Source organism: Chiloscyllium plagiosum, unplaced genomic scaffold, assembly GCF_037043375.1.
Source record: "Chiloscyllium plagiosum isolate Xiang-an unplaced genomic scaffold, Cpla_swu_hap1 HiC_scaffold_9, whole genome shotgun sequence".
Taxonomy (NCBI): domain Eukaryota; kingdom Metazoa; phylum Chordata; class Chondrichthyes; order Orectolobiformes; family Hemiscylliidae; genus Chiloscyllium; species Chiloscyllium plagiosum.
In genome coordinates, this window is record NW_028270147.1 from 85,427,106 (window position 1) to 85,448,709 (window position 21,604).

The 21,604-nt window shown below is 41.0% G+C and overlaps 1 protein-coding gene across 2 annotated transcripts in view; it reads right to left on the reverse strand.

Annotated features, from left to right (window-relative positions):
• Positions 1-21,604, reverse strand: part of lhx4 (LIM homeobox 4) — a 124,750-nt gene that overhangs the window by 58,521 nt on the left and 44,625 nt on the right. For both annotated transcript variants that reach the window (XM_087990891.1, XM_043699924.2), the window contains exon 2: positions 20,986-21,157. In XM_087990891.1, coding sequence (XP_087847017.1) covers positions 20,986-21,157 — 172 coding nt within the window. The remainder of the gene's footprint in view (positions 1-20,985; positions 21,158-21,604) is intronic.

Genomic DNA, 21,604 nt, shown 5'->3' on the forward strand with positions numbered 1-21,604 from the left:
GGCAATAAAAGCTAGTGCTGAAAATGTGTTGCTGGAAAAGCGCAGCAGGTCAGGCAGCATCCAGGGAAGAGGAGAATCGACGTTTCGGGCATAAGCCCTTCCAGCAACACATTTTCAGCTCTGATCTCCAGCATCTGCAGACCTCACTTTCTCCAATAAAAGCTAGTGACATCCTCATCCCATGATCAAAACAATATGCTTTCAGGATGATGAGGATTCTGTAACATTGCACATTAATGAACTAGAGGGTTATCACACATTCATTGACAAGGTATATGAAAGCATCATTGGACATCAAATGTTCAATGGCCCGGCATATAAATGCAATACAGGGACACTAAATGTCCCATGGCTGTGCATTTTGTGTCATATGGAAAATTTGAATACTCCATAATCTTGCATATATCATGTCACAGAGACATCAAGCACTCCATCACAAACTAAAAGAACATATTATAGGAAAATCCATATCACTGTATGGTATAGCACTACAGGAACAGCTTCATAACACAAGGTACCAATATAATTAAGGGACACTGATCACTCCACCATATAGTATATTAATGCCTGCACAGACGGCAAGTGCTCCATGATATGCAATTAATGTTCAATAGGGATACAGAGCAGACCATAACAGGTTATATTAAGGAAGAAAAGCAATGCATTTTGTGCCACAGAAGATTAGTGTGCTACAGAAACAGTGAGTGGTCAAGACTCAGTATACCGATCTCCAACAGGAACACTGAGAATTTCAAGACATTGAAACAACTTTGGAGTATATGCATAATAACAAGAAGCATGGGAAATATTCAGCATCTCTGGCAGCATCTCTGCAGAGAGAGGGAAAGATGGAGGGAGGGAGAGAAACAAAGTTGATATTTCTTCCAGTCCTTTCATCAGAAATGGTCTGATGCTCAGTCATGGGGTCATGATCCATTGAGAGGTAGGAAGAGAGGTGGTGAGCAGCCCTTGCTAGTTAGAGGTCAGAATGGTGGACAACAACAGCATCACCTTTCTTTCCGTTTTTGTTCTGAAACATTAACTCTGCTTCGCTCTCCAAAGAGGCTATCAGAGCATTTCCACCATTTTCTGATTTAATTTCAGATTTCGAGCAACCACAGTGTTTTGTTTTTGGATTTGAACATTGGAATCTGGTAGACCATACCAGCCCTCATGACTAGGTCATATCTGATCTGTTTCTTTATTCCATCTACCTGTCTTGCATCTATGTTCCTTAATACCGTTCCAATCAAAATATTACCAGTTGTAGTTTTGACATTTTGAATAACTTGGTGCAACATGCTTTGAGGGAGAGAATCCCGTTGCCATTCCTCTTAGGAAATGCTTTCTGATGTCATCCCAAAATGCCCTCCCATTCAGCTTACGTGGACTCTGGAATACTTGTCTCTCTTCCCTTTAATCAGCTTAAACATCCTGATTAGATCATCCTTTACAAGACTGTATTCAAGAAAATTCTAATTAACAAGAGAGTTATTGAGTGGTCCACAACAGAGTATATTGAGAGATATACTGAGGAATTAAGCATCACAAGATATAAAGATTAACTTGGAAGAAGAGAAAGAGGAGTTGCTGTTTAGCTCCCCAAAGCCTTTATTGCTTCTATCGGGTGTGATTATCTTAATTCCATATCTGGGTTCCCTCTCCCTTAATATTATGGACAATCAAAAAGCCATCACTCTCAGTTGCAAAGTTTTCAATTGATATATCCTTGATTTATTTTTTTTGAAGTATAGACTTCTTATCCGTGCCCACCTGAGAGAATAAATATTTTATGAGATTATTCAGTTAGCGTTGAGATCTACATTTAAGATTATTCTCCCTTGCTCTGGATTCTGTCAGCAGATGAAATATTTCTTTCTATCCTAATTTTTTTTAAAGCTTAAATGGCCCCATAACAACAGTCTTGTGTATCTATGTTATACTGAAAGCAATGCAAAAATACCTTGACTATGCACCTTGCCTCATATGCACCCAGTATCATTCTGAGGAATCTACACTTCACCTGTTCAAAGGTGACATGCTTCTACAGTATACAAATGTTCTAAGGGACATTGAGCATTACATAACAACATACACCAATGTAGTGTCGGATACTGAGCAATCAATAGTCTAGTATATTAATGAACTATAGGCTCAGCAGGTAGACTACACATAGGAACAACATGGGAAGATATGCAGGGCATTCACTTTCTTGTGTATATTCTGCCATTAAATTTTGACCTGCATCTTAACTCCATTTACACAACTTGATTCTACAACACTTAATACCGTTGCCAAATAGAATTATTCAATCTCAGTTGCAAAATTTTCAATTGACCTCAGCTCAAGAGGTTTTTGGAGGGAAATAGTTTGAAACTGGGATCTTCACTGCCATTTATGTGAGGTCATGTGACATGACTCCCAAAGGACCCAGCTTGAATTCATGGTTACAACCTTTTGTTTTTGACGACTGTACCTGACCCTAACAAATCCTTTAATCTGTTCAAAAAGATCAGGTAAATAACCCATTACCATTCTTGTGAAACAAAACAAATAAAATAATACTGGAAGCTCCAGTTCAATGCAAAAGTGTGTATTTTGTGGCTATATGGACACTGAAAAATCAATGACACAGTGCATTTAAGTATAAAGGGGGTGTTGAGCATTATGTGCTCCAGGACAGTTTTGTTCTATATGGACATTTAATATTTATGGTACTGTCTATTAAAGTGCAAGAGGGAAATTGAGCACTTTACGCATAGGAATATAGAAATAAAAGTTCCATCAGTCAGTGTATTAATGAACCATAGGGACAATGAGCATTTCATGACAGTCACTTAAAGATTCTGAGCATTCCATGACACAATAAATTTTCATTTGATGTATTGTCAGCATTTTCGGAGCGGGGGTGGGGGAGGGTGGGGCGGTGGGGGTGGGGGTGGGGTTATGGGCAAGGTTGCACAGACTATTCCTGGTTTCCACTACCAACGTCGAGAAGTTATATTTTCTGATATCATCTCTGAACTGTCTAGCTCTAATTTTTTTAAATTATGCACTGTTTACTCTGGACTGTCTCACTACAGAAAACAAATTCTCTCGACCTATTCTAGCAAATCCTTTACCCAGCTCAAAACACCTCAATTCCACCAACTTTTACATTCCTATCACCAAGGGAATATTAAGGTACTACAGGAAAATGAAAGATTAAGGATTAACATTCCTGGTGAAGGGCTTATGCCCGAAACGTTGACTCTCCTGCTCCTTGGATGCTGCCTGACCTGCTGTGCTTTTCCAGCACCACAATTTTTGATTCTGATCTCTGGCATCTGCATCTTTCTCCTTAATAATGGAGTATCAGCTATGTTTGACACTGTATTTTAATGTACTGTGGAGAACATTGAGCACAGGGTTGTGCTACAGACTAAGGTATTTTAAGATTTATGTCAGAAAAATACTGATTTGTTTTTGAAGTGACCTAGCACATTATGGAAGGTATACTAATGCGCGTTCAGGCTAGACCTCATTCTTGCATGCAATATTCAATGTTATATTGTGGTCTAGCTATCATCCTATGGCGCAAAGGCTGTTTAGCATTAATGTGCTATATGGTTAAATCTGCTCTGGCACACAGTAAATCTTACAGTGCAGAAACAGGCCCTTCAGCCCAACCAGTCCACACCGACCCTCCGAAGAGTAACCCACCCAGACCCATTTCCCTCTGACTAATGCACCTAACACTATGGGCAATTTAGCATGGCCAATTCACCTGACCTGCACATCTTTGGACTGTGGGAGGAAACCGGAGCACCCGGAGGAAACCCAAGCAGACAAGGGGAGAGTGTACAAACTCCACACAGGCAGTCACCCAAGGTTGAAATCAAACCAGGGACCCTGGTGCTGTGAGGCAGCAGCGCTAACCGCTGAGCCACTGTGCCACCCCACTTTTTTATTACATGATGCAACTGCCACAACTGAATATACCTTCATAAAGACCAAAACTTTGATTACTGTGCCAAAAATGTTCTAATGTTAGGATAAGTCCATGAAGAAATAAGGCTGAAAATGAAAGAAATACATATCTGAAAAAAAAGAAATCAATGGCTGCAGTAATCTTAGATTTTCAAAAGGTATTCTATCAGTGCCACATAAAATATTGTTGCCAAGTGTGGGTTTACAGGGAAGTGCAAAATGTCTGAATGGATAGGGAATTGGTTAAAGAACAGAAAACAAGGAAGTGGAAATAAATGGCTCATTCTAAAATGATAGGCTGTTAATAGTGGATGTTGCAAGATCATTTTTGGGAATTCAGGTATTTACAAACTATACCGAAGTCTTATATGAAGGTATTGACGTAATACATGTGCGTTTGCTGATTATTCAAATCTAGATGGAACAGAATGCAGTGCAAAGAGCACAACAACTCTATAAAAAGTTATAGACAGATTAAATGAATGGGCAAGAGAAAGCAATTATAGTATAATGTGAGAAAATGTTGGGCAGATTTGGTAAATGATAAGACATTGTTAAATGTTGGTGTTCAAATTGGTCCTTTTACAGAAAGTACAGGGAGTTAGCAAGTTGACCTTTATTGCAAAGATTTGGAGGATAATAGTAAAGATATCTCCCTACAATTTTACTATTTAAAAGCAGTATTGGTCAATGTAATAAAGATAGGACATACTTGTCTCACAGATAGTGAAAGGCTCATTAATTTGCTCTCAACTAGTTGGAGTTAAACCGAGGGAAAAGTAAGATGGTTGTGGTTTTTGGGAGTCAGTCATTTCAACTCTATGATATCATTTCAGGAGTTCCTCAGGCTCGTTTCTCAGGCCAAATCATCTTCTTCAGCTGCTTTATCAAAGATCTTACATCTACCATAAGGTCAGAAAATATGTCAAGGGCAAAAGAGACACAAATGTGCACACTGGACTGCTGGGAAAATGATGCTGGAGAGGTTGTAGTGGGGAACTAAGAAATGGCTGAGGAACTGAATAATTACTTTGTGTCGGTGTTCACACTGTAAGACATGAGTAATATTCCAAAAATTTAAGAGCGTGAGAAGGTAGAACTGAGTATGGTGGCCATCATCAAGGAGAAGGTACTAGAAAAACTAATAGTGTGAAGGTAGATAAACCACCGGAACAGATGGACTAAACCCCAGAGTTCTAAAGGAGATAGTTGTTCTAAAGGAGATAGAAGTTAGTGGCACCCTTTCAGAAAACTCTAGAATCAGGGAGGGTACCAAAGGACTGGAAAATCACTAACATGACATTCCTGTTTAAACAGAGAATAAGGCAAAGGACGGAAAGTTACAGACTGATTGGCCTAACCTCAGTCATGGGTAAGATCCTGGAATCCATCGTGAAGATGAGATTTCTAAATACTCGGAAGTGTATGATAAAATAGGGCAAAGTCAGCACGGTTTCATCAAGGAGAGGTCATGCCTGACAAATCTGCTAGATTTATTTGAGGAAGTAATGAGCAGGTTAGACCAATGAGAGCCAATGGATGTTATCTACCTGTACTTCAAGAAGGCCTTTGACAGGATACAACTGAGTAAGATAGGGGCCCAGGGTGTCAGAGATAAGGTGCTAGCATGGCTAGAAGGTTGGCTGTCTGGAAGAAAGCAGAGAGTGGGGATAAAAGGGTCCTTCTCAGGATGGCAGCTGGTGACAAGTGGTGTTCCACAAGGATCAGTGTTGGGAACACAACTTTTCACTTTATATGTTAACAATCTAGATGAAGGAACTGAAGGCATTCTGGCTAAGTTTGCAGATGATAAAAAGGTAGGTAGAGGGACAGGGAGCATTGAGAAGGCAGGGAGGCTGCAGAAGGATTTGGGCAGGTTAGGAGAGTGGTCAAAGAAGTAGCAGATGAAGTACAATGTAGGAAAGTGTGAGGTCATGTCTGAAGTACAAAGAGACTTGAGAGTTCCAGTCCCAGGGTTCTGTCAAGGTAAGTGTGCAGGTTGAGTCAGTAGTTAGGAATGCAAGTGCAATTATGGCATTTATTTCAAGAGGACTTGAATATAAAAGCAGGCATGTACTTCTGAGGCTCTGTAAGGCTCTGATCAGACCACATCCACATTTGGAGTATTATGCACAGTTTGGGCCCCATTTCTCAGGAAGGATGCACTGGCCCTGGAATATGTACACAAGAATGGTCGCAGCAATGAAAAGCGTAACATATGAGAACATTTGAGGACTCTGGGTTTACACTCGATGGAGTTTAGAAGGATGAGGGGGGATCTAATTGAGACATACAGAACATTGAATGGCCTGGACTGGGTAGATGTTTTCAATTAGTAGGAAAAAAACAGCACTCGAGGGCACAGCCTTAGAGTAAAGGAAAGACCTTTAGAACGGCAATAAGGAGAAACATCTTCAACCAGAGAGCGGTGAATCTATGGAATTCATTGCCACAGAAGGCTGTGGAGGTAAGGTCATTGAGTATATTTAAAACGGAGACAGATAGGTTCTTGAGTAGCAACGGGATGAAGGATTACAAGGAGAAAGCTGGAGAATGGGGTTGAGAAACTTATGATTGAATGATGGAGCAGACTCGATGGGCTGAATGGCCTAATTTCTGCTACAATGTTTTGTGGTCTGCTTAGGGATGTTTGCTGATGATTGCATAATGTTTAGCACAATTCATGACTCCTCAGATTCTGAAGCAGTCAGTGCCCAAACGTAAGTCAGAGACTGATCTGCAGTAAATAACTCACCGCCTATCTCCCCAAAGCCTGTCTGTCATCTACAAAGCAAAAATCAGGAGCGTGATGGAATAATCCCCACTTGCCTGGATGAGCGACCTCCAGCAACACTCAAGAAGCTTGAAACCATCTAGGACAAAGCATTCCATTTGATTAGCATACCATCCATAAATATTCACTGGCTTCACCACCAATGCACAGTAGCAAAAGTGTGTACCATCAGCAAGGTGGTACGCAGTGCTAAAAATCACCTATGCTCCAAAATCAATATCTTCCAAGCCTATGATGATATCATCTGGTAGGACAAAGGCAGCAGATACATGAGAACATCATCACTTTTAAGTTCTCTTCCAAGTCACTCACCAACCTGACATGGAAGCATTTCACCATTCCTCAGTGCTGCTGGATCAAAATCATGGAATTCGCTCCCTAATGGCATTGCGGACCTATTGACATAATAAAGGAACATAGCAGTTCAAAAAAACAGCTGACTGCCACCTTCTCAAGTAGAAATGAGCAACAGTTGCTGTCCCAGTCAGCAATACCCCTGCACCATGAATGAGTAAACAAAAAAGATTTCTGGGATAAGAAAATTGATTCATGAGAAGAGATGATGATTCCCTTGGTGGAGAATCTAGAACTATTGTCTCAATGTTTCAGGATGTCAAGAAAGTTATTTTGGACTGACTAGATGAGAAATGTCATTGTTTCTTATTTGTACATGGGCATTTCATCCATCCTTTAGTACCCGAGAGAAGATTGTGGTGAGAAAGCTTCCTGAACCATTGCACTCCTTGTGGTATAGGTACAGCCATGATGCTGTTAGGAAGGGGGCTTCATGCTTTTGATCCAGGACAATAAAGGAACAGTGACATAGTTCTGAGTCAAGGTAGCGTGTGTTTTTCAAAAAAGTATGCAGTGTGTGGTGTTCACACGTATCTGCTGCCCTCATCTTTTTAGGTGGTTGAGGTCAGTCACTGTTGGAAGAGCCTTAGGGAGGTACTCCACTGCAGATTGTGTACACTGCTGCCACAGTGCATCAATGGTGAAAGAAGTAAACATTGATGGTGATGGATGGGTGCCAGTCCTGGGTGAGCTTCTTGAGAATTGAGCTTCTTGAGAGTTGTTAACTGTTTTACATTTTAGCATTCACCCAAAGGGTTGTGAACCTGTGGAACTCCCTGCCCAGTGAAGCAATTGAGGCTACCTTGTTGAAATTGTTTAAGGCAAAGATAGATAGATGTTTGAACAGTGAAGAGATTGAGAAATGGATGGAGGCAGAACTAAGAATATGGCTTAATGTAATGTAATTTTAAATCCAAGAAAGGCAACAGATGCAGGGGAAAGATTTGAATTAACAGATAGGCACATGACAGATACAATGTAAAAGTAAAAACAAAGAGAAAGCAATAGGCATCGCAAGGTAAGAAAAAATGTTAATTTTAAAATTTGATTCTTTTAAAATCTCCTAAAATAATTCCCAACCTAAAGAAAAAGCAAATCTATTAAAAACCATTTGCTTTCTAGGTCAGGGAGGTTGATTGGCAATTACTATGTCCTTAAATGGGTATTTACACAACAGAATCATGTCCTTTTTCAGCTTGTTAGTTATTTTAGGCGAAGTTAAAATTTCAAATTTTAAATGTAACCTTTTTTTCTTACTTTGTTATGATTTTTGATTGTCCTCCTCTTAGTTTGTTTCCTTGTGTCTCTTACTGGTCTTCACATAAGGCAGTGAGCTTAATGAGTTATTTATTCAGCTTTATACTTTTATGAGAAATGGTGGGGGGAGGGGGGGGGTTAGCATGGTGTGCTTTTTCTATGAAGCTAATGGCAGAGCAGCAATGTGACATTACACAATTCATCACTATCTCTTCCTTGCATTGCACCTTGTTGGTGAACTTACATATTAATAGTAACGTTGTTCAGACAGTGTTATTTTTCCACCGAAAATTTGCACTGTAATTAAATATCCTTTTACTAACATGATCATTTTTAATTACTATTGATCCACCTCTCAGACCCAGAACATGAGGAATTGAAAATGAGGAGTCTCATATCTTTGGTAGTGAATTGTTAAAAAGACAAAAATATCATTTAAGTATTCCCTTACTTTTCCTGTGTCTAGTCTTATCTCTCTCCAATCCAGTCTTTCTTTACATCTTTTTATTTTTCTTTCTGTGATTGACTTAACTCTAATTCGCCCTCCTGTTTTTTCACTCCTCCGTCAATTTATTTCTCAATCCTTAAATCTTATTGGGATAGAGAATACACTGTTGGATATTATTGTCCACTGAAGTCGTAGATGTTCAGTTGCCCTCAAACATCTTTAACAAATTGCAGCTTCAGTAACTTACACAGCAAAAAATCTATGTGCTAAAGAGTGCAGGAAAATATTTTCTACACAGTGCAATATCCTGACCAGAAAATTCCACACCACTTGAGATAAAAAGAACAGATAGAAACATTGATAGGTAGTTGGAAAGATTCTTCCTTTCTTAAAACCTGCTTCAACACAATTCAATAACCCCTGTTCCCCTGCTCCAAACTCTTGCCTCCAGTATCATGAGAGAGGTTAATAATCCATTGTTTCTAGTAATGGTCACTCATAACAATGAAAATAGAATAGTGGTTATTCTCATGTTATTCTTCACATTGTGCCTGGTACAACTCTCAGCCTGATTGAACAATTGTGAGAATAATATTCCGATCTCATTACTGCCTGCACTGCTGCGTTGTGGACCTGTCACGTTCTGTAAAGAGCAATAACTCTGCTTCTGCAGCAGTGCAGCATCTGCATTTCATTCAATACCATTTTGTTGCAGATTCTTAACCATTGGCAGATTCACAGTGGGCCGTGTATAGCATTAAATACAGCTCATGCCGAAGGTTAAGAATGAAATTATAGTGAACAAATAGAGCTGTGGTTTTCACATTGACTGCTGGCAATAGAAATCGTATAGTTCTCCCTTGTTTGCCTGCACTCCATAATGTAAATGATTCAACATTCAACAACAACTTACATTTATGTGGCACTTTAACAATTTAAAATCTTCTAAAGCACTTCACTGGAATGGTGATCACGCAAAATTTGGCACAGAGCCACATAAGCAGATATCAGGGCAGTGATTAAAACCTTAATGAAAGATGTATGCTTTGCTGGCCATTTTTCAAGATAATAGAGAGATAGGGAGGCAATAAGATTTAGGAATGGAAATCCAGTCTAGGTGCCAACAGTGGAGCAAGGTAAATTGTGGATAACCAATTCGAGAATCCATTGCAGATCTGTGAAGCACAGATTTCGTCATTGAGTTAAGGCCATCCATTTCAGGAAGACTCTTACATAATGTGTAGCCTGACAAACACACTGAGTCCAACTCCAAACATCAAGTAACAAAGGAGGAAAAGCCTGATATAAATAGTGCTTTCAAGACACAGGAGCTTTTCATGGTACAGAAAAATGCTCCTTATTGGAATTATTCACAGAAGTGCATTGTCAAATGCACAATTACTGTGAATTTAACCTTGGTGGAACAAGGGCACAAATTTGATATACAGCTAGGTTGCCTTTACATTCGTGTAACTCACAGTCACTTAATTCAAATCCTTGACCATTCAAATGTTAGTGCAAAACCCATTTCAATTGATTCACAATAGGACGGACAATTAGCAATATCTCCTTGAAATCACAAACCACTCTCACTTGAGTATGTATTGCCAACCTTTCATTATTGCTCAGTTAATATCTGATAGAATTTCCCACCCAGCAGTAATCAACAATGTGCACCCAGAGCAAGGATCACAGTGTTTCAAATGGAAGGTTCACAATCATCTGCTCATGACAATAGTAGATGGGTGATAAATGTGGCCTTGCCAGACAAAATGATCAGAATTTGTGGTGTACCTTAAAATCCAAACCCAACTGACTCTGAAGCACAAAGCTATACAAATAAATACGAAGAGCATATGGCACAGAAACAGACCTTTCAGATTCCACTAGCCCGGGCTAGCATTCGCCTTCCACGCAAAGAAACTGTATGAATAGCATTTTCTTGCACTGTTCCATACCAGTTTAACTCCTTGCCCTTTGTTCAACTACTCATTGTTATCTTGAATATTATCATAATTTCTGGCTCAACCCTGAAACCTAAAATCAAACTGGAAATCATATCACATCATTTATGTGAAAAATGTTGCACTGTCCTGCCCTAAATCTCCTAAATTTAATCTTGCATACACTTCCCATCTTTCTTCACCCTATAACTATTAAAAACAATCTGCTTTGTTTACTTAGATGACTCAGAAAAACATCTATTATGTCTTCCCGAAATCTGCATTGCCATAGCGAAAAATCAGTGAAATGTTTGAGACTTTTTAAAAATTTGTTGAAAATTGGGTGGTATTCTAGTTTATTTGCCTTGTAATCTCTTTGAAGCATCAAGTAAGTTTCCTATGTGGTGGAACCCAACAACGTACATACCATCCTAGCTGATGTCTACTCTAGGTTTCATGTAAGCTCATCATCAAATCTTGGTCTTTATATTCTATAATGGAGTAAAACTCAGAATTCTATACTGGCCATTTATATACAAAGGAGATTGCTATTCTCTAGCCAAAAATTAGGCCCTGACTCAAAGAGTATAAAACACATTAACTGGATGACATGATTTGGAGGTGCTGGTGTTGGAACGGGGTTTATGAAATTAAAAATCACACAACACCGGGTTATAGCCCAACAGGTTTATTTGGAAGCACTGATGAACCACCTGATGAAGGAACGGCTCTCTGAAAGCCAGTGCTTCCAAATAAACCTGTTGGACTATAACTTGGTGCTGTGTGATTTTTAACATTATCTGGATGGACTGCTTCTATGCATTTTTTTAAATGATGGGATGGTGTAGCAGTGGCACTGTCATTCATATTTAAACCTTCATTAGAAGATGGCAGAGGGTTAATGGTCAGTTAATATTATGGCCGATATTTAATATGGCATAGAGACAAAGAGCTGTACAGCATGGAAACAGACCCTATGGTCCATACTGATGAAATATTCCAAATTTATCTAGTCCCATCTGCCAGCATTTGGCCTAATTCCTCTAAACTCCTCCTATTCGTATACCCATCCTGACACCTTTTAAATGTTGAAAATTTATGCTGAGGGATCAATAGATCCATCAGTCTAACATAAGTATTAGGAAATATAATGATAACCCTTTCAAAGAAGAAAACCAAAAAAAAAGTGAGTAACCAAAACTATATTAAGGAATCCTGAACATTGCTTTCAAAAAGGAAAGCCTTACTTGAGTAAGTCTTTTGACAAGGTAACAGAGTAGACAAAGGTAATACCAGAGATGAAATGTGACTATATTTCCTTTGATAAGATGCCATTTATGGACTCATGAATAAAGTGAGTTCCTGCTGTCAAGTGCTAAATAGCAGAATGGGTGACTGGGTGGCTGAAAGAGAGACAAGTAAATGTAAAAGGTGATTGTTCCGAGTGTCAGAAGATGAAACATGTGCCCCAGAAGGATCCATGATGGGACTTGTGTTCACAATTTACATAAATATTTTAAACTTTGAAGTTGAAAACATATTCTTTTTAAATATGTGGCAGTACTAAGTCAAGACAGACAGTCAACACATCAGGACAGAGCAACAATTTACAATCAGATACTGACAAGCTTGATACTTGGGCATAAAATTGGCAAAAGCATTTCAGCATAGGCATACATGTGAGGCATGAGTGTATGGGAGGAGGAAAAACTAAGACCATTGCATTTTATTTGGAGAACAAGAATTTAAGTGATGTAGATAATCAAAGGGATTTGGATTCCTGGTAAAACTCAGTGGATGCCTGATTGTGTATGAAATGTACTACAAGGATCCTACTCTGTGACAAATAATGAAAGCATGTGGTCATGTTAAAATATTTACAGGGACCATGCATGGACTGTGTGCAACAATTAAATTTTAAAGGGAACGTTGAGAGTACAAATGCACACATCAGCAAAAGTCATGCCACAGGATAATATTTCATAACAAAAGCAAGCCACACATTAGTTTTTAGAAGGCTAGAATTGAAATGTAAAGACAGCATCCTAAAAAAAACTTAACACACATTGCTTACAATTGTATGTGGAGTACTGTTTTACAATTCTGTTTACCATGTTATAAAATGGATAAGGGTACACTGCAGAGGGCAAAAACAAAATATTTTCAAGCTTGAAAACAGAATCTAATATTATACCTGAAACACACATCAGAAATTGCTGGAGAAACTCAGCAGGTCTGATAGTGGGGAGAAAGCAGCGTTAACGATTGGAGTCCAGTGACCAGGGTTCAGTGACTGAAGAAGGTTCTGTGGACTCGAACCTTGCTTTCTATTCACAGGTGCTGCCGGACCTGCTGAGTTTTTCCAGCATTTTCTGTTTCTGTGTGTTTCAGATTTCCAGCATCTGTCGCTCTTTCTTATATACTATTGTGGTATTATATTGTCCGGAAAGGGTGCATAGGCGTGGGCTTATTTCTTTTGATACAGAGGAATGGACTAATTTAAAATTCTGAATCAGTAGAGACACAGATGGCGTATTTGCTCTTGTAGAAAGCAGGAAAACTGGTAGTCAGGAATGAGACAGCTACCAAGCGCTCAAATCAGGAACTCACACGAATCTGAGCTGAGGAAAAGTCATTCTGACTCGAATTGTTAATTCCCTACATAGATGCAAGACAAATCTGCTGAGCTTCTCCAGAACTTGCTCGTTTTTGTTTAACTCAGATGTCCAGCATCTGCACTACTGTTCTTCTTTTGTAGCACTGGCCCATTAATGGGAGTCTTCAAGCTACGCAGAAGACGGTGGGGATGCGGAGAGAGGGTTGGGAGTGGGGGGGGGGGGGGGGGGGGTGGGTGGGGAGGTGATGTAGGTGGGAGGATTAAAGGACAATGACAGAAAAGATGGATGAGAAAGAATGGGACAATGCTGGAGTGAATCAAAAATAGCAACAGGGGTTAGTTGGGCCAAATGGCAAGTTTCTGCGCTGCATTTTCCATGGGATTCAAACTTCTCCCCCTCGTGTAGTATCTAGCGGAAATGTTACCTTTCATTCCATGTGAAACCGTACCATCTTATTCCCAATCATGCAGCCTCCGTCACAACAGAGTCTACATCCATGAAAAGTATCATTGCTGCCTTTTTGAAAACTAAAATTCCTCTTTAATGTCACGGAAGTTAATTCGTAACTTTTAAACCTTATTCCCCTATTCTCCCTTAACAGGATTGTTTCAATTTCTACGAAAAAAAGACTTCCTACTGTGTTTGGTAACAGCTACCAGTTCAGGCGCAACTCTTTCTGGGTTCAACTGAAGCACATTCTGAACTGAATCGGTCCCAGAACTGAACCGTGTTGGACATCACCGCTTTCCCTTCATTTAGATATTTAATAATTTCCACCTAAATAAGTGATTAACATTTACTTTTGAAATTACTTGTCCGTTCTCTTGAATCCGGCCAGCATCTACGCTCAATATGAACCCAGAAAGTTGATTGCTAAGGCTTTTGGAAATTCACTCCCTTAGCTCCGACAGAGGTTGAGAGTGAATCCCAACAGACTCTGGCGCTTTTGTCTTGGCTTAGTTTAACTAACTAATCTCAATAACATGGGTTATTCTTCTAATCAATCTAACCCCATCGGGTAGGTTTATAGAGACGTGCAAGAAAGAAAGACCTTTTTCGGTGTCTGCAGTTATAATAGTAGCGCTGCCCGGCAGAAGGGAGAGCTGTGAAATTTCAGGGAAAATGTGGTTTGAGTCCGAGAAGGGAATGGACCGGTCTCCACTCCTAATCTCTCCACCCTGCAGGCACCCTGCCTTTATTCATGATGAAGGGCTTTTGCCCGAAACGTCGATTTTCCTGCTCCTCGGATGCTGCCTGACCTGCTGTGCTTTTCCAGCACCACTCTAATCTAGACTCTGGTTTCCAGCATCTGCAGTCCTAGTTTTTACTACGTTTTTATCTACTCCTAACTGATCGACAGGTCGGGAGAAGCACAATATTTCCACCAAGTTATTTGCCAGAAGTGAATTATCTATAAGCGTGTTTCTTGCTCTCAATTTTGCAGATTTCCATTTGTCTGAATCTTCTGAAACTTGCATAATTAGCTGCTTACAATGCAACTAAATCACTGAACTTTCTCTGATTCCCAGACTTGACTGGATTCTGTCTGAGATGTACAAATAGGGCCCGAATACACCTCAGTGATCAGTGAGTTACCGTCCTTTTGTTAAATATAGTAAGCCTTATTTGCAGATATTACGTTAGCCGAATCCAACAGCGAGGCTCGCTCAGTGATGCGGATCGCTCAGTTTGCTGGAAAACTGGATGTTTTATTGTTTTGTTTTCAACCAACTTTCAAACGCGTTGCCAGTGTTGATGTTTTCACTGGAAGCCGACTCTCCGGTCCTCGGGACTGGTAACGAAAGGTCATCCGAGAACATTTCTCAGGGCCAAGTTCTGAACCATCCCTGTGCCCCAATCTCTGGGCGGGAAGGCGAGGGCAATCATATTACAGACATCAAAGATTACGGGCCGTCAGAAGTGGGCCAGGCAACACCTCACAGAAATCCGATGTTCGCTAATGGTTCCCTCAATTTGATCGGAGTTGCTTGCTGACATTAGAGCGGCTCAGAGTCAGGACAGGAATATCCAGATGACAAGAAGATTTTGAAGCGAAATATTGAAATTTTGCAATAGTTCCCATGGGGGGAAAACCCTCACCCTCTAGATTAGATTCCCTATAGTGTGGAAACAGGCCCTTCGGCCCAACAAGTCCACGCCGACCCTCCGAAGAGCAACCCACCCAGACCCATTTCCTTACATTGACCCCTTCACCTAACACTACAGGCAATTTAGCATGGCCAATTCACCTAACCTGCACCTCTTTGGACTGTGGGAGGAAACCGGAGCACCCTGAGGAAACCCACGTGCAAACTCCACACAGTCAGTCGCCTGAGGCGGGAATTGAACCCGGGTCTCTGGTGCTGTGAGGCAGCAGTGCTAACCACTGTGCCACCGTGCTGCCCTCTAATCGACATTGCTCACCATTTGGAAAACAAAATGCTGATCGCGTTCATTCCCAAATGTAGACCACACCATTCTGTAATTCAATTCACAATTCACCCTCTAATGCAGAACACACCTCACTCTCTAATCCAGATCACAATTCACCCTGTAATCCAGATCACATTTCACTCTCCAGCTCAGATCACTTAGCACCCCGATCCAGATCACAAATCACTCTCTAATTCAGATTACATTTTATTCCCTATTCCAGATCACAATTCACCCTGTAATGCAGATCACACTTGATTCCCTAACCCTGGTTACAATTCACTTTATTATTCTGATCACACTTCACTCCCTAATCCAGATCATAATTCACTCTCTAATCCAGATCACACTTCTCTCCCTAATCCAGATCACACTTCTCTCCCTAATCCAGATCACACTTCTCTCTCTAATCCAGATCACACTTCTCTCCCTAATCCAGATCACACTTCTCTCCCTAATCCAGATCACACTTCTCTCCCTAATCCATATTACACCACTCCTTTTATCCACGCTGCATCCATTCTTTCATCCTTTCACATTTCACTCTCTAAACCAGATCACATTTATCAGCCACTTTGCACTTCAGGTACTGTCACACTAATCCGGCTCACATTTTACTTAGTCCTGTATTGTCAATGCCTCCCACTCCTCGATGGTTTATGGTTGCATTTTCCTGTGTCAGAATTGGATATGAATCTGGCTGACCTCAAGCACTTTTCAGTGCGATGGTTATAATATTTTAGCAAATCAATTTGAGTTGTTAAATGTTGTGCACCGTGCTGCTAATTTCTCTAGTGTCCGACATTGGGGTTTCACAGAACAGAGCCTAGGTTTTATTACGCTTGGGATGTTCTAGTCTCACCGGCTGAAATTACATTGCAATAGCTCACAGTTGCTTCCTAACTTAAAAAGGTGAATCAGAATTAAATTCGCAGGTTTTATATTAGATTAGATTCCCTACAGCTTGGAAACAGGCCATTTGGCCCAACAAGTCCGCAAATACCCTCCAAACAGTAACCCAAAGCCCCCCTGACTAAGCACCTAACATTATGGGCAATTTAGCATGGCCAATTCACCCAAACTGCACATCTTTGGATTGTTAGAGGCACGGGGAGGATGTGCAAACTCTATACAGACAGTCGCCTGAGGATGGAATCAAACCTGGGTCCCTAGCACTGTGAGGGACTAACCGCTGCTACCCACTGAGCCACCATGCCGACTTTCAACATGAATTTTATTACCATCTTGAAACCGCTCAAATGGGGTAGAAATTATGTAATAAAAGATTGAACTGTATTTTGCCTTTAGAAATCGTTTTCTTATACTTTTAGCAATGTTTAAAAAATTTCAAATCCTGTTTATTTCTTTAAAGGACAATATTGCAGGGAGATGTGGCGCCTGGATCAAACGACCAGGATTCACCCCCGGGTTACGTCCTCAGTAAATGTCCTTTCCCACTTGTCAAATCAAAGATAGCCGCGCCGTTAAAGGGTTAATTTTACAAAGCGGCGAAGGGATTTTACAGAAATTTCGGACTAAGAGAATGTCCGGATTTTTTTTTTATCTTGGTTATACACGGCGGTTAAAAACTGTAATTCTCCACATGATGTCAATCTCCGAATAGAAACGGCGCTACTTCACAGGATTGTCATGAGATTTAAAGATCACTCGGATTTACACGGCACAGATTTTAAAATCCCAGTCCCGTGTAAACAACACTCACCACTACGTGCCCTAAGGATGGGTCCAATTTCGGCTCAGGAATTTATCAAAAATCCCGGTTGGAAAGAGCTGGATAACTTTAAACAAAGATCCAAAAATAAACGGCCCTTCTCAAATGTGGACAGCGATCTGGCCTTGAAAGCCAATTAAATAGCGTTAGTGCGCTTTTTTGAAGACACGGTCGGTGTAATTTTAACTGAGGTCCCCGGTTAAGTAACGACCCAGTCTGCACAGAATTTGCAAGTTTATCAGACAATTGCTTTGAAGCACAGATTCCGCACTATCTCTACTGTCGTTCTCTCACTTTAAACAGCGAAGGGCCGGTTTTGCTTTTGCAGGAGAAATTGTATTTTTAAAATATTGAGTAAGCCCACGATATTATTTCAGCGCACAATATTATGCTCAGCTCAAACCGGAGCGCCGCAGCTTCGAGAGTGGGCAGATGTTGTTTGGTGAGGTGATTAAAGGCTCGGATTTGCAGTGTAATTCAGTGGGAAACCCGCTGAAGTTAATCTTCAGTATTTGGGTCAACAAAATGCACTGGAGGGAGGGAGAGAGTAAGGAACCAAGCCACGGAACAGCAGGCCAAATCGACAGGCCATAATACAGAACCTGGGGTCAGAAAAGACGAAATCTAGGAGTGGCTTCGAAAAGACAAAATGTAACCATAGATCCCCAGCGTTGATTTCACCGACTGACTATTAACTGAGGTGAAAAAGGACTACTCTGTGCCGCAAGCAGGCAACAGAAGCGGGTTTGAGTTCGAGAACGCCTTTGTTTTGCAACTGGACCAGCCTTTTTCGTTGGTGCTTCCTGTATGTTTCAGCCCCTCAGAAAAAAAACCTCTTCAACATTAAACCCCCAACTCCTCCCCCATTCTTCCACTTGCAATATACCAGTTGTTACCTAAGAAGTCCTCAAATCAGCTCACCTTCTCTCCTGTTCTGTGATAACCAAGTAACTAGACGGCGTTTGTTACGAAAGTATATTCAATTAACATTTTTTTTTCGTGTGTTTCTTTCCACATATGGATATTAGGATGCTCATTTGATGGCTCTATCTATCCGGTATCTCTCTCAGTATGTCTGTGCATATTATGTATATCCATCTAGCTCAGGCTTTCGGTACATCATCTTGCCTTATTTCTAGCAGATATATTAATTGCATAATTACACATTCACGGTATACAAAGTGACTCTGATCAAGACTGACCCCGTCATGGTCAAAGTGGAGATCATTCTTCAGAGAACAAGCCATTTTATCCCCTAGCGCCACCCCCTCCCATTCTCTCTCAAGGTGTGCTATGTTCTCCTGCTGTAAGGCTTGATTTAAATAATCTTGTTTTTAACCGGCCTGGATTGCACAGCCAATGCGCGGAATCTACGTTTGCTCCCACTATGAGTGAAGCTCAGGTAAGTCGCAGGCACCGACAGCAATTCATTCACTAGATTTTCAACTGGGCAAAATTTCATCGAAATAACAGCATAAACTTTTAGGCTTGCATGCCGCAAACAATACATAGCATTTATACAACAAGTTCTGTGATATTGAGGCATTGTCTCACAATGGCCTGTAAATGTTGATCCGAAGCATCCCGCAATATTCTCAAATATTGATGCAAATATCCCACAACAGGCTGCGATATTGACACAATCATCTCACAATTGTTTCCAATATTCGTTAAAATCAGTTCACAGTAGTGTTTCGTTGGTGCAACCATCCCACAAAAACCTGTAACCTTTGTACAACTATCCCGCAATGGTCTGTAACCTTTATACAACCATCTCACAAAAAGCTGTAATGCTATTAACAAGCATCCGAACTCCACATAAAGTACTGGTCACTCTTCACCTCCTTGCCTCTGCAGTGGACAATGCGACTACCTCGCTTGGCTATCTATCGGTCTGGCCAATTACTTGATTTTAACCTATCCTATCCATATAACCCGCTGTTACCCAGCGTTAGAGTTCTATCGCTTCCCTCTGACAGACAATATCCGCGCCTCTCCATTCTGACTTGCTATTTAAACAGTCCCGCCTCTCTTTAAAGGTTTTGTGATCTGACCTGTGTATTTGGTCCTGGCTTTTGAGCTGGAACAAACACATATGACGCAGAATGAGAGCAAAACTGCGTTCAGTGTACCACAACAGGGGGACACGCAACAGAATGTTTGAGGCGCTAAGTATCAAAATGTTGATTCAGCTTGTATTTAGAAATGTGTCCTTCACTGTCAACATAAACCCTACATAAATACCAGAATATGTCTGTGTTCGCCCAGCAACAGACATCAAAAACAGTACACTTCCTGGCATCAAATATATGATTTCGTTATGTATTACAAGTCGATGCTAATAATGGGAACAGAGTGTGACAATAACATGTGTATGGGAGAAAGAAAGTGTATATGAGAGAGGAGTTGTTAATGTGTCAGTATGAGAGATTATTAGTGCGTGTGTTACAAAGAGGGGGCATTTTTGAGAGCCATTGTGTGTATGAGACGAAACGAATGTGCGAGAGAGGGTGTCAGTTTGAGCGAAAGTGTGTGTGTGAGAGAGAGTGTGCGTTTGAGAAGGGAAGTGTGTTTGAGAGGATAGCACTTTGAGGGAGACAGTGGGCGTGAAAGAAAAAGTATGTATGTGTGTCAAAGAGTGTGGGAGAATCTGGGAATGCGCTATGTGTGTTGTTTGAAGAGAGATAGCTGATTAGGTTCAATAAGTATAAGATTCTGGATTAGTGGTGCAGGAAGAGCACAGCAGGCCAGTCAGCATCCGAGGAGCAGTGAAATCGACGTTTTGGGCAAAAGCCCTTCATCAGGAATACAGGCAGAGAGCCTGAAGCGTGGAGAGATAAGTGAGAGAGGGTGGGGGTGGGGAAATACAGGACCGCTTTCCAGATGACAATACCAAATGGCGATTTAGGTGATAGAAAACAACCTAGATTTCGGCAGGCAGTAAGGAGTTACCCTGGGCAAGTTAGAACGACCTTAAGGTATCACATCAATTGTCTAAATACATTCAATAAGCAGCAACTCTATGTAGAAACAAATAACTACAGCTACTGGAATCTGTACAGAAAACAACAAACCCTGGAGATCACAGCGGCTCTGGCAGCATCCATGGAGAGAAGGGAAGCTAACGTTTCGACTCTTCATCTGGACATCAGCTTGTTCTCTCCATGGATGCTATCTGACGCGCTGTGATCTCCAACATTTGTTATTTTCAGCAGCAACTCTGTGTAATGCAGCGACAGTGCACACATGATTCAATCATAACGTGCTGTGAAGCAAATCCTTCTCCACCCTGCCGTGCTACAGATGTGCCCGGTGGACATCTGGGCACAGCCTACGCCCCCTGAATGGGCACTGAGTGAGAGTGGTGACCTGTGCGGGGGTTTTGATGGGCCACGCTGCTCTTTGAGGGCAGTCGCACATCGCGCGAGCTGACTCACTTGAAAAAGTCTTCCTTGCAGTAAACGTTGCCGTTCCTGGAGAAACACTTGTCCGTGAGCTGTAGCTGACAGTCAGCGCACTTCAAGCACTTGCTGTGCCAAGAGCGGTCCAGCACTTTCAGAATGAACTTGTCCAGGATGTGCTGGTTACAACCCGCGCAAAGCGGGATCTCTGCAAAAGGGAGAGGAAGAGGAGTCAGTCTAAAAGCAGAACACAGTGCACAAGACAACAAGAATGAACCCTGCAGAAATATAGTTGTAACCTCAGTAACTGGGGCGAGGGAAGAAATTATACACACGTGAGAGGACCAGAGCAGAACAGAAATCGAACACAAAGGCAGGACATAAAGGAGATAACAAATCTTCAATATAGATGGCAAAAAAGACTTTTACGGAATAAACTTGGCAGCGTGTGAACACCAGGGACGTGAAGATGCTGAGGAATTTTATCCCGGTCAAACTCCCACTATTAATTCGTTTTATCATGACAGTTAGTCGGCAATATTATTCCAAGTGAAATGTGGTACAGTACAGAAGTAGGAATTTAAAATATTCCAAATGTTCAACTTGGATATTCCTGAACATAAGGAAAGGCAGAATTCTCCTGTTCACCTTTGAC